The 14,184-nt window shown below is 37.4% G+C and overlaps 1 protein-coding gene across 2 annotated transcripts in view; it reads left to right on the top strand.

Annotated features, from left to right (window-relative positions):
* FAM193A (family with sequence similarity 193 member A) overlaps positions 1-14,184 on the top strand; it is a 41,111-nt gene that overhangs the window by 9,313 nt on the left and 17,614 nt on the right. The window contains exons 5-12 of one of the 2 annotated variants that reach the window (XM_017727733.1): positions 1,062-1,206; positions 5,930-6,007; positions 6,598-6,732; positions 7,577-7,689; positions 7,842-8,084; positions 10,013-10,166; positions 10,273-10,452; positions 13,350-13,601. In XM_017727733.1, the coding sequence (XP_017583222.1) occupies positions 1,062-1,206; positions 5,930-6,007; positions 6,598-6,732; positions 7,577-7,689; positions 7,842-8,084; positions 10,013-10,166; positions 10,273-10,452; positions 13,350-13,601 (1,300 nt within the window). The remainder of the gene's footprint in view (positions 1-1,061; positions 1,207-5,929; positions 6,008-6,597; positions 6,733-7,576; positions 7,690-7,841; positions 8,085-10,012; positions 10,167-10,272; positions 10,453-13,349; positions 13,602-14,184) is intronic. The other variant, XM_017727734.1, reaches the window with a different exon arrangement.

Genomic DNA, 14,184 nt, shown 5'->3' with positions numbered 1-14,184 from the left:
TCAGTTGTCTGTTTGCTTAGCTCTTCATTATGGTTAGTTGCCAAGTTAAAATTAAGGGCTTAGTTCTTTGCTAGGTGACAGGCAGGACTATGTGGTTCTGAGGTTGGGTTGGCATCCTGTTGCAATGAAAATCTATATGTAACAAACCTCCCTGAAATGCTGGAACTGGGCTTAAGTATCACATTTTGAGATGCTTCAATTTTGGTTTATTTTGGTACTGGCTTTGATTTGCTACACAACCTCTGTGACTAATTAATTATCACACAGTTTCTCCTTAATTACTGAGTAGAAAAATATTGTAAAGCTTCAGTTTATTTGTGTCAATTGACAGGTCATTACGGTTCAGTGTGGTTTAAACACATGTTACTGAGTAGAATTTTGTCTTTTATTATTTCTAAAGTCAGTGTACTGGAAGTTGACATACTTAGGAAGCATTATGCTGTGCAAAGATGCAGGAGTAGGAAGGGAGGTAAGTCTGTCGCCTGTTTCTGGGGCTCCTCACAGAGACAGTCATCAGTGACTGGCATACCCACGTTTTGAATTCCTTGCTGCTCAAGTGATAGTAGACAGCTGCTAGTATCTCACTTGCCTCATTCTACAGCACGTTTCCCACCTGGAACTCCAACTCATCCAGTAATCTTTTTAGCACTGGTCATGAGAGTTCTGCTTAACAAGCTTCTGGCTTTATTTTTATTATGTAGCTCTGCAGTGGTTTGTCAACGTGTATATTTAGCTCATAGAATTTGGAAGGATAAATATATCAAGCAATGAAATTTGAACAAATAGGTTTGTCATCTTGTTGCTCATGGGAAAGAGGCTCTAGCAATGTGGCACTTCCCACATTCTCACTATTGTTGGTTGCAGAAGATTGGAATAAGCAGGGTTTGGATAATTTTTGAAAAACTACTAAAAATACTCAATATTTGGGATACAAGCAGCTATGTGGGCCTAGGTGTGTCAATAATCACATTTTCACAACATTCTTTTTGGCTGGCAGAACTTAAAAGTGTGATTCTTCAGTGAAATGTCTCTTCCATAACAAGTGCTATTTGAACTTTTAGGCTTGGAACCACACACGATTCCTGTAGTGAAGATATGTATAGTACCTTGCTACAAAGGTATCATCAGCTGGAACAGGAAATGGGCCAAGTTGCTGAAGCATGGCTTGAATGCCAGAAAAGAATAGATGATTATGTTGATGAACAGGTAAGAGTCATGCAAACAGTCTCAAGACTGATTATGTAGGGAGCAGCCCATGCAGGACTGTGCCTTCAGTGAAGAATAATTTCTTGGGTATTTTTATCCAGGGCTTTGAAGCAACAAAATGTAACTTTTTTCATTCATGTTTGTCATTCACAGTAGAGAAGCACTAACTTACCAATACTTAGTGATGATTGTACAATGACATATTCAAATTGTTAAAGCAGATTGGTGTGTTGTTTAGAGATGGTCTTTGAACATTTTTTAATTACATTAGCCAATAAATGAGCCATAGGAAAGAAAAATAACCCATTCCACAAAACTCCCTAATCTTTCAAAATAGTAAGTGAACAAAATGAAATCCAGAGGAAGAGGTAGCTTTTAAAAATTATGGCATGTTTCATAGTGTGTTGATGATCATTGTACAGTTGTCAAAACGGGAGCTGCAGTTTGTCTCAATGCATAAATGTGAGACCTCTGAAGTAGTCTTTTAATCAAGCATATGATCTGATAGCTTATTCTTCTGAATTTGTGCTACGTTTCAGAAAATAGTCATGCTATTGTACTAACTCCAACATTGTTGAGAGCTTCATTTTCAGGAAAATAGCTGTTTATTTTGCAAGAGGTTGTTTATACTCTTCAAAAATTTCTCCTGTGGCTTTTGTCTCACGCTCGAAAAACTTAATTTTTTTAAAGCACCTCAGGATAAGAACTAAAGTTCGCTTAGCTCAATCATAAGTGTACTGGAAGAAAAAATGTCTTGGAAATAACCAAAGATAGAGAACTTTATAGAACTTTCCTTCTGTTTTGAAGTTTTATGAGCAGTAGGAATATGGAGAACTAATTTGAGATTCAGTAATGCTATGTTGCTTCTATAGATGACAAGCATACTTTAGTCTTACAGTACACTGTAAATGTCCTTCAGAAGTGGTTCCTTGCATTGAAGATTTAAGTGAACTTTTACCATTAATTCCAGTGCCTATATGATGGAGACAAGATATAACTAGTTTTATTTTTACAGATTGCTCTATATTTGGGGTCTGCGTCTGTGAGCTATGAGTTACTAAGTTTTATCTTGGTCTGGCTGCTTTTGTGCACCTAAATATTGCAGCTCAGTAAAATGTCATCATCTCACATTCTATGCTACTAGAAGTCATCTTTCCCATGGTGTCAGGGTGTCATGGCTGTCTGATATTGCCTCTCTAGTAAGAAAGGAAGCACACTTCACTTCATCGTTCAGCTTTTTTTTTTTTTTTTAAGTGGCATTTCAGTAGAAATGTTCATATTTGGCTTCTGACTGGTTGTTCTGCACCACTTGATAAACAGCTCTTAACTGAGTTTTCTGTATTTTTTTTTTTTAATCAAGTGACCATGCAGCTGCCACAAGTCCCATCTTGTAGCATTTTTTTAATTTGCTCAGTGAAACCTGTATCCTGATGCAAACAGGCACCCTTCTCCGTTGGGGGAATTTAATGTGGTAACTTATTTCTGAATCACCAAAAATACCTGCAAGGGGGTGTATGTAGGGGAAACAATTCTAAAACTTAAACCATCAAATTTTAAAGAAGATACTGATATTTATATTGGTGTTTATATGTAGGAAAAAGCATTTTCACAATCATGCCTTAAACCCCACATTGGTGATAACCTCTGGTTATACTCTCGTGTTTAAAAATACGTCATTCAGTATGACCATCATACTTGAATTTGCAGTGATATTTTTGTCAACAAGGTAGGAATCAGAAAGCCCTGCTGCTATAGAAACTGTGGCTCTTGACTAGTGAATCTATGTTCATTAGTTGCTTGCCTCTTGGCTTAACAAAGTTACGAGGTTTTGTTGGTAGTGTTTGAAAGGTTAAAAAGAAAAGGAGATGGAAGAATGGTTCTCGTTTATCTGTTTGGGAACTATACCCAAAACAGGGTATTAGCAGAGATAATTAATGGACCCTCCACTACTGTGTGTTATGTTACTTGTTGGTAAAAAAAGTGAATAGCTCTTGCAAGCAATACAACTATTAATTGTTTAAGACTGTGTAAGATATCTGTGTCATGTACAGACATATAACTTAATGCACTGGTGGGCCATGTGTTTATGTCGTGATAAAGTTTAGAATAAGGAGTCGTCTGTATCAGTGCCTGTATTAATCATATGTTAAATCTGAGGAAGATCTTTGGAGTGTCTGGAGCACAGGAGAGTTTTAAGTGTATGCATCCTGTACCTCCAGATCCTAGTTTCCTTACCAAACTTACACTACATTAACCTGAGGAGGTCCTGGGTTATTTCAACAAGTTAATGACTAGATAGTCATATATACTTTGTGTAAAAGTGTTTCCTTTTTTGTTTGTTGGGGTTTTTTTTAACTGAAATGTTTTTGCCCAGGGAGAACTTCTTGCTTGTCTCTCCATATTAGTGTGTGATTTTTATTTTTTTTACAGTCCTGGTCAATTCAGTAGGCAAAGTAGTATGAGTTTAATTGGCTTTTGTCTTTATGGTGGCTGTGTAGATAATTGAAGCAGTCAGTATTTTTGTGTGCTAAGAGTTTGTGATAGGAGGAATTATTTTTATTAGTTCTAGTGAAATATAAGAAAATATATTCATACATGGAAATTGGTAGCTGAGATTTGCGATTCACATTTGGTGCAGGCTTTAAAATTTGGAAGGAACAAGCATCCTGTGATATATGTATGGACATCAGAGTTTTCACAGATGACTTAATGTTATGTTTCTGTTCTGACCAGACTGCTGGCTTTGTTTCATTAGTAAATCCATTTCAGAATGGAAAAATACTTGTTTACCTGTCTGTCTCGCTTGTCTGATGGAGCTCAAATACTTTTTAGCCTCAAATAAATAGGGAGGAAGGAAGAGGGTGGTAGTGGCCCTCTGTTCTCCATTGGGCAGTGGTAGTAGCTTACTCAGTACAGATGTACAAGACTGAAGTGTAATTTTTTTTTTTTTCTGATGGCATTTGAATTTATCTCCCACTCCCTAGCAGAGTTCTTGGGCATGATTCACGAGGTTTGTATTGCAGCTGCTTTGCTCTGGTGAAATAAATATTCGCTGGGGAGAAGAAATAAGGGAGAGAAGTGGGTTTCTATTATTTATGGAATCCTTAACTTAAGACACTTACAGACATGGAGTATTGGAAAGGCTGCAAAGGTAGAAGTAGGAAAACTTGAGTGTCAGCTCCTGTTCCTGTTAATGCATGGGTACCAAGACTTATCCCATGCTGTTTGCTGTGATAGTTTCTTGGCAGGCTTGAGCAGGCAGCTCCCAGTTAATGCACTGGCTGTTTTAAATGTTGTTCTCTGGCATTAAAAGTCTTCTCTTACAAAGTATAGTGAATGGGGGTGGCAGACTTCGATGGTGAGGGTTCAGGTGTCAGGGCACCTAAACCAGTGAGTATTGCTGACTTTAAATATAGCTCAAGGGCTCTCAGGAGCTGATAGTGCACCCAGGATGAAATTTCTGATGTTGCTTGCCACAGGCTCTGCAGTACCTTTTAGTGTGTCTAAGAAATGGTAGGAGCGATTTAAGACTATTTCGTGGGTGCCTTTTTTTTTTTTTTTTATTTTTAAACACACATGGACATGGTAAACTCCTTTTTGGTGTTAGTGTAATCTCACTGGAGCAAAGGAAATCCAAATCCACAGTAGTAATTAGAGTATGATGCTGATAGTTTTAGAAATTAGTTAGGCAAAATTTTACCACTTAATACTGCTTCAGATCCCCAGCTTAAAATTTCATCTTCCCAAGTTAAATAATGATAATAGCAGTAATATATTTAGCTTAATAGTAGGACTTTAAACTTTTGATCAAGTATGAATTTCTGGAGGCATGCTTTTGAAGATAAAAAGAATGTTGCGAACGGTGTAACCTACTGGTCTTTGGCTCACTAACCTGTTTTTATGAAGCAATTTCTTATATTCTATAAGGTGATAGATGATGATGATGATTATTTAGGTAAATAAAAAAAAGGACTGTAAAAGATAACCCAGGTAGATGTTTATCGTCACTGATGAAGTAATGCTGTTAAAATGTAAGGTACCACAGGAGGAACTTTGTTCTTGCATTTTGTTGTGTTAAAGTTCATAAAAGCTTTTGTGTTCTGTCAGAGTCAATTTATTTACTAAATCAGAAAAATATCATTTGTGTACAAAAATTAGTGACTCTATGTGCATTTATGGCGATATGATTCAGGAGACAAGTAATTATAAAGTGTTTTTCCAGCCTGAGAAAAACCAAGGGGCATGAAAAACTTTGAGGAATAAATATGCTAAATAGTGTTAGTCTAGGTCACTACTTCTGATTCTTTTGACTCTTTGGCTGATCAGTTCCACATGTGGGACTTCAGGGTTTACACTTGAGCCTGCATTAAGACCTTGCCATAAGTCTAATATCTCTAGATTTTAATGGATTTTAGTGAATCTGAGATGTCGAGTATTTAATACCAATCACATTTTATTAAAAATGTTCCAAAACTATTTAATGCAAAGAAAGGTTAACATAAGGAGAAACAGTGGAAAAAATCAGAGTGAAAAATCATGTCAATGAATATCAAATCTTTTAAGTGACTGAAATTATTAGCAAGTAAAACACATTTCATATTGACTGTGTAAGTACTTGCAGAATAGTATAGATAAGCTAGGTTTAATGTAACTGATGGCCAATTGACAACAAAGTAGGTTTTTTATTGTTAAATCAATGAGTTTTCCTCAAATTGTGTTTTAGATGGCAATGAAAACAAAACAACGCATGCTAAAGGAAGACTGGGAATTTTTTAAACAGAGGCGTTTTATTGAAGAGCAGGTAGGATTTTTTTTTCATTCCATTCTAAGTTATATTAATGCTACACATATATTTGTAAGATGCAAACATGAGTGTAGTATGTTGTACTAGTTCTGTGCAATCTAATTCTGCAACTATGCTGGGCATGAAATTTGCTCAGCTAAAATACAGAAAAGTGAAATCCAAGAAGAGCAGGTAAAAGTATGTAATCTCAGTTACTGCAAGGTAAAACATAAACACTGTAGTCTTAGGACTGAATGCCAGGTATTTAAAAATCTTTGTAGAAAAAAAAAGGGGAATTTTTGTTGCCTTAGAGTGGGATCCAAAGCAGCCAATACATTGAGTGTGGAGCTGTCTTGATGTACATGATAGGGAGTATTGTGCTCAAGATTTTAACATGTGCCTGTGTGTGTGCAGGAGTATGAGCCACAGTATCAGGGCAGGTAATTCCACCTGTTGAGACTCTGGAGATAGCTCCTGCATCTGTTTTGTGGGGGAAAAGGCTGAGCAGAACTGTGTTCCTTTTTTCAAGCTGTAGCCAGAGAGGGGCCAATAGAAGTTTCTACCTTATTATAAAACTGCTGTTTAAGACTCAGTACTCTCTTCTGCAGCCTAGAAGTGTTCAAGTGTGCATCATGCTTTCCATAAGAGTACAGTGGGCTTCGGATAGAGTCAACTCTGGATGGAGAGCCTCTCCGTTCCTGTACCAGTATGCAGAAAGAAACGCTAGTCATGAGCCAGAGAGAGTATGATAGTACATTTTAATAAACTTAATCTTAAGCTAAAATTGGCAATGTCTCAGAGCAGTCATCAGTAAGTACTTTTTCCTATAAGGAACGTAAGCCTGTGTTAACCATGTCTTCAGAACATCTGGTATACAGGTCTCCTCAGAGGACTTGAGGAAGAATCCTCTTTTTCCTTGATCCTAATTGGCCTTAAGTGACCATGGCTGCTTAGGTAAGGATCAGGTCTGGGCATCCATAGAAGTAGAGCTTAGGCACATCCTTGTTTAACCTAAGGCTTGTAGGTATCTAATGAAATTAGGTGCTTTCAGGATTAGGCCTCTGCCAGGTGGAGATTATTTGGATAGCATTTTTTCACTAATGCAGTCAAGTCCTGTTTTGGGCAGCTACTCTTGACTCTATACCATTGTAGCTACCAAATTAGTCCTAATTTTTTTGTTTTGCAAGTTAAGGATCAGTTTGCTTTCTCTGTTTGTCAGCAGTGTCCTTTTGTGCATACCACGAACCAAGACAAAAACTGCTCTAGTTCAGAATGCATCAGCAGATATACCATGCAAGATGTATGTATGAATGAGTCAAGGACATGGACTTGTCTACTTTCCTATTTCATAGTAGAAACATACTTTATTTGAACAGTATTGATGCCAAATGTTTGTTGTTTGTAACTTTGAGCTTCCTTTTATACTCGTGATCAAAATGCCACCTTCATGAAATTCTGAATTATTCTGCTTTTAAATTATTTTGTCCAAAGAACCCTTTTTGGTTATGTAACTTGTCATTACGTGCCATTGAATTTTTAACGGGAAGACTTGCACTACTAAAACACTGCCTTTACCATTTACTGCAGCTTAATAACAAGAAAGCACTATCTGGGGAGAACAACTTCACAGACACAATGAGACACATGCTGTCATCACGTTTGAGCATGCCTGACTGTCCCAACTGTAATTATAGAAGAAGGTGAGCTGATGTTTTTAGTATGAAATCATAATAAATCATTACTTTCCTGTTCAAGGCAAAAAGAAAACATTATTGGAACAAAGAGTGTGGTTACTTTAAATAAATGCTAGTTAAATAAGGTGATAAAAATCTGTAATTTAATTCTTGAACAGATGTACTTGTGATGACTGCAGTCTTTCACATATTTTAACGTGTGGCATCATGGATTCTCCCATAACGGATGATATCCACATTAACCAGTTACCACTACAAATTGATTCTGCTCCGGATTATTTATCTGAGATCCGCCCACCCAGTATGTCTTCAGCAAGTTCAGGATCGGGTTCCAGCTCACCTATCACAATTCAGCAACATCCCAGACTGATCCTCACAGATAATGGTTCTGCACCAACTTTGTAAGTTCTTTTTTCCATTTTAAGTTTTTGTAGCGAGTTGAACTTAAGCAGGCAAATGACATTGGCAGGCTATCATTATGTAATGCTAGTTTTGCCTCAGAAAATTATTTAATAGTGGTGCTGTATTCAGCTGACCACAACTGCAGTGCTGTATGTTGTACAAACATATATGTAATAAAAAAAATCCTGCCAAATTTCTGAAAATTTCTGAAGATACTGCATTAACAGTATTGCCAGAAGTGTTTGTAGTGTGTGCTTTCCTGCTTTGCAATTACAAGGACATCAGATATTGATCTACTTTGGAGTGTTGTGTTAAAATGTCAGATTTTCCTAAACTGAGCAAGGGAACTGGCATTCTTTTCTCTGAAGTATTGTCCTTTCATATGAATTGCTTTAGTTCCAAAAAGCCTTTATTGTATGGCTTTTAGGATTGTTGAACCTGTGTTAATATGTGTCTTGCATCAAAAATTACAGTCCCTATCAGAAGTATCTGCCACCCACTTTCTTACACTCCATTCAGTCACCATCAGATTTGAGACATTAGTTTAATGGTGGACTTCTGCCCCTTCATAATTCCAAAGGGTTAAAGCTTCTTGGTGGGCTGGCTTTTTACTCACTATGGGTACAGCTAACCAGCTCCCCTATCATGTGACATTCTAAAGGAATACTTAAAAACCCCAGCTTGGGTACTTGAGTGGTGGGAACACTGAAATAATTAAATAACTGCTGTAGGTACAGTCAAGGAAATTTGCCTTTAGTGTTCCATGTTAATATGGTGTGATGAACAAGGAGAGTGCAGATGTGTGGGATGTGTCTGGTGACTGTCAGTCACTAAGTTCCATTTCCTCTAAACATTTATCTACTACCATCAATAGTAGTAGATAAATGTTTAATCTTTCATTACAGAGTTTTAGTTTCTGAACCCATTCGGGGAGCACTTGAAAACAGCTACATATTCTTAAGTGTGCGCTTTGCGATTTCTATAAACTCTTACTAGTGTTGGTGCTGAAATGTCAAAAATTGTTCAATTTGTCTCTTCAGAAGCTAGTTCAGTTGAATCCAAGTATTATTTACTGTAGGAAGCCTATTTTTAGGGAAATACCACTGCTCCTTGGGAAGTGCCATTTTATGTCTCATACTATCTGCTGTGTTTTATTTCTTCATTGCACATTTGAAATATGCCTAATGGTGCCATCATGTAATTAAATTTTGGCTCAGTATTTTATGGAATGCAACAAGATAAAGTGCACAGTTTAAGAGCTCTGGATTATTGTAGCAACATAAACTAACCAATCTTTGCAACACTTCCCTGGAGTGAGTAATTAAATATGCATGTTCTTTTAGTATCTGTTTGTACAGCAAAAAATTCCATTAAGTATTTTAGTGCAGATTCTGAAAAGCAGGAAGATGTGGGATTGTCTACAGACTAATTGCTATTGAGAAATTTAAGAGGTACTGTGATGTGTTCAGTGTTCCCTTCTCACTGGTGTGACATTTGATGTGTGGAAAAACTTGAATTTTATATTGTGTTTTTTTCCACTTTGCAATTTCTGTGAAGGAAGACATTGGCATAGGGCTTTTTTCATCAAATTAAAGGTCATCAATATCCTGGAATTATTAATTCCATAGGTTCTTGGTCAGAAAACAGTGTTTGAAAAATCTTTTACCCAAAGCCAGGAGAGAATCTTACTTTCGATCAAGCCTGTCACATTCAGGCATGTCACTGCTACATTCAGTAGGATTATGTGGCAGGTTGCTTGATTTTACTTACTTGAAAAAGTAAATTCAGTTGAACTTGGAAGACCATCCTTGACTCCTAATTGGAACATTTATACAAGGGATACCCTCAGCTTTATTTCATCTTGGTATTCTAGCTGCTTTCACTATAACTGAGCATTGTGATTTATCTAAGCCTCTTTTCCCCTCAGTGGTAGTGATGATGATGATGTTGCACCATTATCAGCAAAATTTGCTGATATCTACCCACTGAATAATTATGATGATGCAGAGGTTGTAGCCAACATGAATGGAATCCACAGCGAGATAAACGGCGGCGGTGAAAACATGGCATTGAAAGATGAGGTACAGCATTCACAGTGTTCTAGTTTTTTCTGGTATTTGGATGTGCTCACTGGAGAAATGCTTGTCCTTGTTAATGTCCCCATGTTAATGAGTTAATCTTGTCCAGTCTCCTCAGGTGAGCAGTACTAGCAGCAGTTCCTCAGAAGCAGATGATGAAGAAGCAGATGGGGAGAGCAGTGGTGAGCCACCAGGGACTCAAAAGGAGGAAATGTCTCTAGGAAAAAGGGCATTAAGGAAAGATGACACAAAAATGGATAGTCCACCACCTTCTTACCCCACTCAGCAGGTACAGTCATCTAAAAGCATCTTGTAGTAGATGAGTTTCTGAAATTTGTCTGTTTGAATGAGACGACATTTATGTCATCAATTGATTTTTTAACTTAATATTTTAAGTTGTCAGTAGGTAAGTATGATACCTAAAATAACTAATTGTTGCATTGTCATGTCAAATAATCTTCTAGTCAAAACCTGAAATATATTAGTTATATTGAAAGTGGCTTCAGGAAAAGGGGAAAAAGCTTATTACCACCTGTGTCAATTAGAAACATAAACTAACAAGCATGTCTGTTCGGAAGATCAGCCTGGACTTTGCTAAATATTAATGTTATGTTATTTGAAATAAATTAGAGTGGGGGTGGATGTTACGAATACTTAGTTAATGTATTTTTTTTCATACTCTATTTGAGGACTACCTTTCCTTGTGTATTTAAATCCATTGTGTGACTTATGTCATGGTTCTTGGGGTGTTTGATTTTTTGTTTTTAGTGGTTTAAGATTATGAAGCTCTTGACTGTAAGGTCATCAGACCACCTAGAGAACCATGCCTAGACGATCTGCTCAGCAAGTAGTGGTGTTTGGTTTAGCAGCTGAGCACCAAAGCAAAGTATCTGATGGACTTGTCTTTGTAACCACATGGATTTCAATCTGAGCTACCCTGCAGCTACAACGTGGGCTCCCTGCTTTGAGAGAGACTGTCACTTTTATGTCTTATTGCACAAGAGAATCCACAGTGGTGCACTTCTGAGAGCTTAGACAGCAGTCATCTCCCAGTAGATGTTATCCTCTGATTAGGATATTTTAAGACCTTCCACTGGAAGTAATTTCTCATGTGTTAAGAGTATTAAACTAATTTTCTTTCAGCAAGTATGTTGAGGGTTTTTTCTATGTATGGCTGACCAATGCCATAAAAATTACATGAGGTGAGGCCTCTGTCAGACTAGTTTGAAACTGGTGAAGAGATCCAGTATTTGTTGTGGAAAATCAAATGAGATTATATAAGTCTACTTGCCTTAGGGAAGCAAACTAAAATGCAGGATAAAAAGATGGATTTAGCCTTTCTCTTTTTTTTGAGGAATAAGAATTTTCTGAGAATGACTCTGAGGAACTCTTAATGACTTTCTTTTTTTAGTCTAATCCTCTAATCAGAGCTGAGTAGTGTAGTGTTGTATTTAAGTGATCGATTTCACTGGTACATGTCATATAATGCCAAAAAATCTCAAATTCACCTCTTGAGATTGCTAATTTACTCAGGATCTCTATTTCCCTTGGACTCCTTTTCAGTACCCAATTTGTCAGAATTGGGTTTTGAGTCTCAACAGTTTGTTTGAAATCTTTTTTCTGTTTTCATTTGTTAGGTGATTAGTGTTGATTTCTGGATAGTACTAATTTTTTTGTTATAAAGGTGGGGGAGGGGTTGTTTTCTTTATACATGAAATTAATTCAATCTTTGATTTATGAAATCTGTTATTTATTAAAATATACCTCGTGTTAGAGGCTGTAATGCTTTTAAGTGAGAATGATGAGTTACTTGTTTCTGAGAGGAAGGCATATTTAAGAAGAGCATCACCTGTCAGTTCTTCTCTAGAAAGCTAATACTTAATGTTACACTTGTGGAAAAATGTGAACTGTCACATTGGTGGGAAAAACAGAAATTGGGAAGTGTTCTTGGTATTGCTTCTTGTAAAATTATCTACCAGTGAAATGTCAGGTGACAGTGGCAGGAAAAAGTAATGAGCTGAGAGGGAAATGGAGCTTCTCTTTCCCAGGCTGCTTTTCTTCTAAAGTCTTCAGTTCTTTTGAGGCAAGAGAGGCTGATTATGCCTTGAGATCAGTACAAGTTTCTAAAGTGTGGATTTTTCATGGTTGGTGCAATTATGAAATTTTTATGAGAAATGTCAGCCTCACATATTTATGGAGTAGTTGAGTTTCGAAGGGGCTTGTGCAGGTAATCTAGACCGGCTTTCCTGGTCAAAGCAAGGTCATCTAGAGAAGGTGGGGTCAGCACAGTGTCCAGTTGGGGTTTGAATATTGCCATGGATGGACACTCTAGAACTGCTGTGGGTGATACATTCCAGCGTTCAGCCACTCTCACAAATGAACGGTTTAAGTTTGAGTGGAATTTCCTGTATTTCAGTCTGTGCCCATTTCCTCTGATCCTTTCATGGGATACCTCTGAGAGGAGCCTGGATCTGTCCTTTCTGTACTTCCCCACCCAGGGAACACACACTGATAAGATCCCACTGAGTCTTTTCTGTTGAGGCTGAACAGTCCTAGTGCTCTCATTCTCTCCTTGACAGATGCTCCCATCTTTGTGGTCCTTCACTGGACTGACAGCAGTGCATCCATGTGCCTCGTACTTGGTAGCCTAGAACTGAGCCTGGCACTGGTCTCACCAGTACTGAGCAGAGTGGAAAGATTGCCTCCCTTGACATGCTGTTTGTGCTCTGCCTAATGCAGCTGAGGACTGCTTCCAATTTTATCAGCTAATCAACCCTTACCACTACTTCCTACACGTATTTTTTTCCATATGCTTGAAAAACTGTGGAAAATATTAGCTAGTTTGATTTTTTTTCTTTTTGTACTGGGGTAATTGTCTAGTAGTGATCAAATGCTGTCAAGGTTTGTATCAGTATTTTGCTTGTTGTCACTGATAGTGGACATTAAGTCTCTGTATGGTATGAAATGCTCTCAGGTTTTAGGGTATTCTTTTAAGTAAGAAAGATTCTTCACTAGTGCTTTTGCTTCACTATGAGGCTTTTTTATTGGTACTAGAAAAAAATTCTGTGGATGCTCTGAAAGTATTAATTGATGTATGCCAAATGAAATGATACTACTGATTACTAAGATTTTATGTCTGTTGAGTAGATTGAATTTTTTAATGGGTTTTGTTGGGGTTTTTTACAGGCTGACCAAGGTCCAAATGCTTGTGAATGTCATGTTTGCAAACAAGAAGCCTCAGGACTAACAGCCTCTGCACTTGCAACTGGACGCCTGCCTGCTGGGCACCAGTTTATGAATCCTGAAAAACCTGCACATCCTGCACTTCATCTTTATCCTCACATCCATGGACATATACCATTGCATACGATTCCTCATCTGCCTCGTCCACTTATCCATCCCACCTTGTACACTGCTTCTCCCTTCACACACAATAAGGTAAGACTGACCAAGGAGATGGATGCATCTTCATCCCAGAAAAAATTCTGTTGCTTTAAATTGTGGTTTGGTTATAGTATTCCTTTTGCAAGGAACGGTGAGGGGTAGGGAGTAAGACAGATTCAGAACTGCTGGAAGGTTCGTACAGAATGACTGAGGGTGTTTTTGTGTCAGGAAGACTGATAATGCCTTTACTGTGATTAGAAAGCATGTTGAGTGAAATGAGTCTTCAGTGGTAGAAGCAGTGATGTCAGTGTAAGAGGACTAATTAAATCATCATTTCTTATAAGAAAAATTTAGTATTCCATTTTGGCAATAATATTCTAAGATTTGTGGTTCAAAATGTTAGTGATTTATTCTCTCTTTTTGGTGGGGTTTGTTGGGGTTTTTTTGAGAAAACACATAGGAGTCTTCATAGTTGTAAGGGGTTTTTGTCATTCAAAAGAACTTGAGTTTTTGCAGGTTCTGCAAAATTCTTTTGACCTTAAACTTGTAAGTAATAAATGAGAGAAAGGTGTGGAACAAGAATTGGGACCAAGTGACAGCTTTTCAGAAATACGAGTCAAAACCAAGCCATTCCTGC

The sequence above is a fragment of the Corvus brachyrhynchos genome, unplaced genomic scaffold (genome assembly GCF_000691975.1).
Source record: "Corvus brachyrhynchos isolate BGI_N302 unplaced genomic scaffold, ASM69197v1 scaffold80, whole genome shotgun sequence".
Taxonomy (NCBI): Eukaryota; Metazoa; Chordata; class Aves; order Passeriformes; family Corvidae; genus Corvus; species Corvus brachyrhynchos.
Note: the sequence above shows the minus strand (reverse complement) of the source record. Positions and strands in the feature narration are given on the sequence as shown.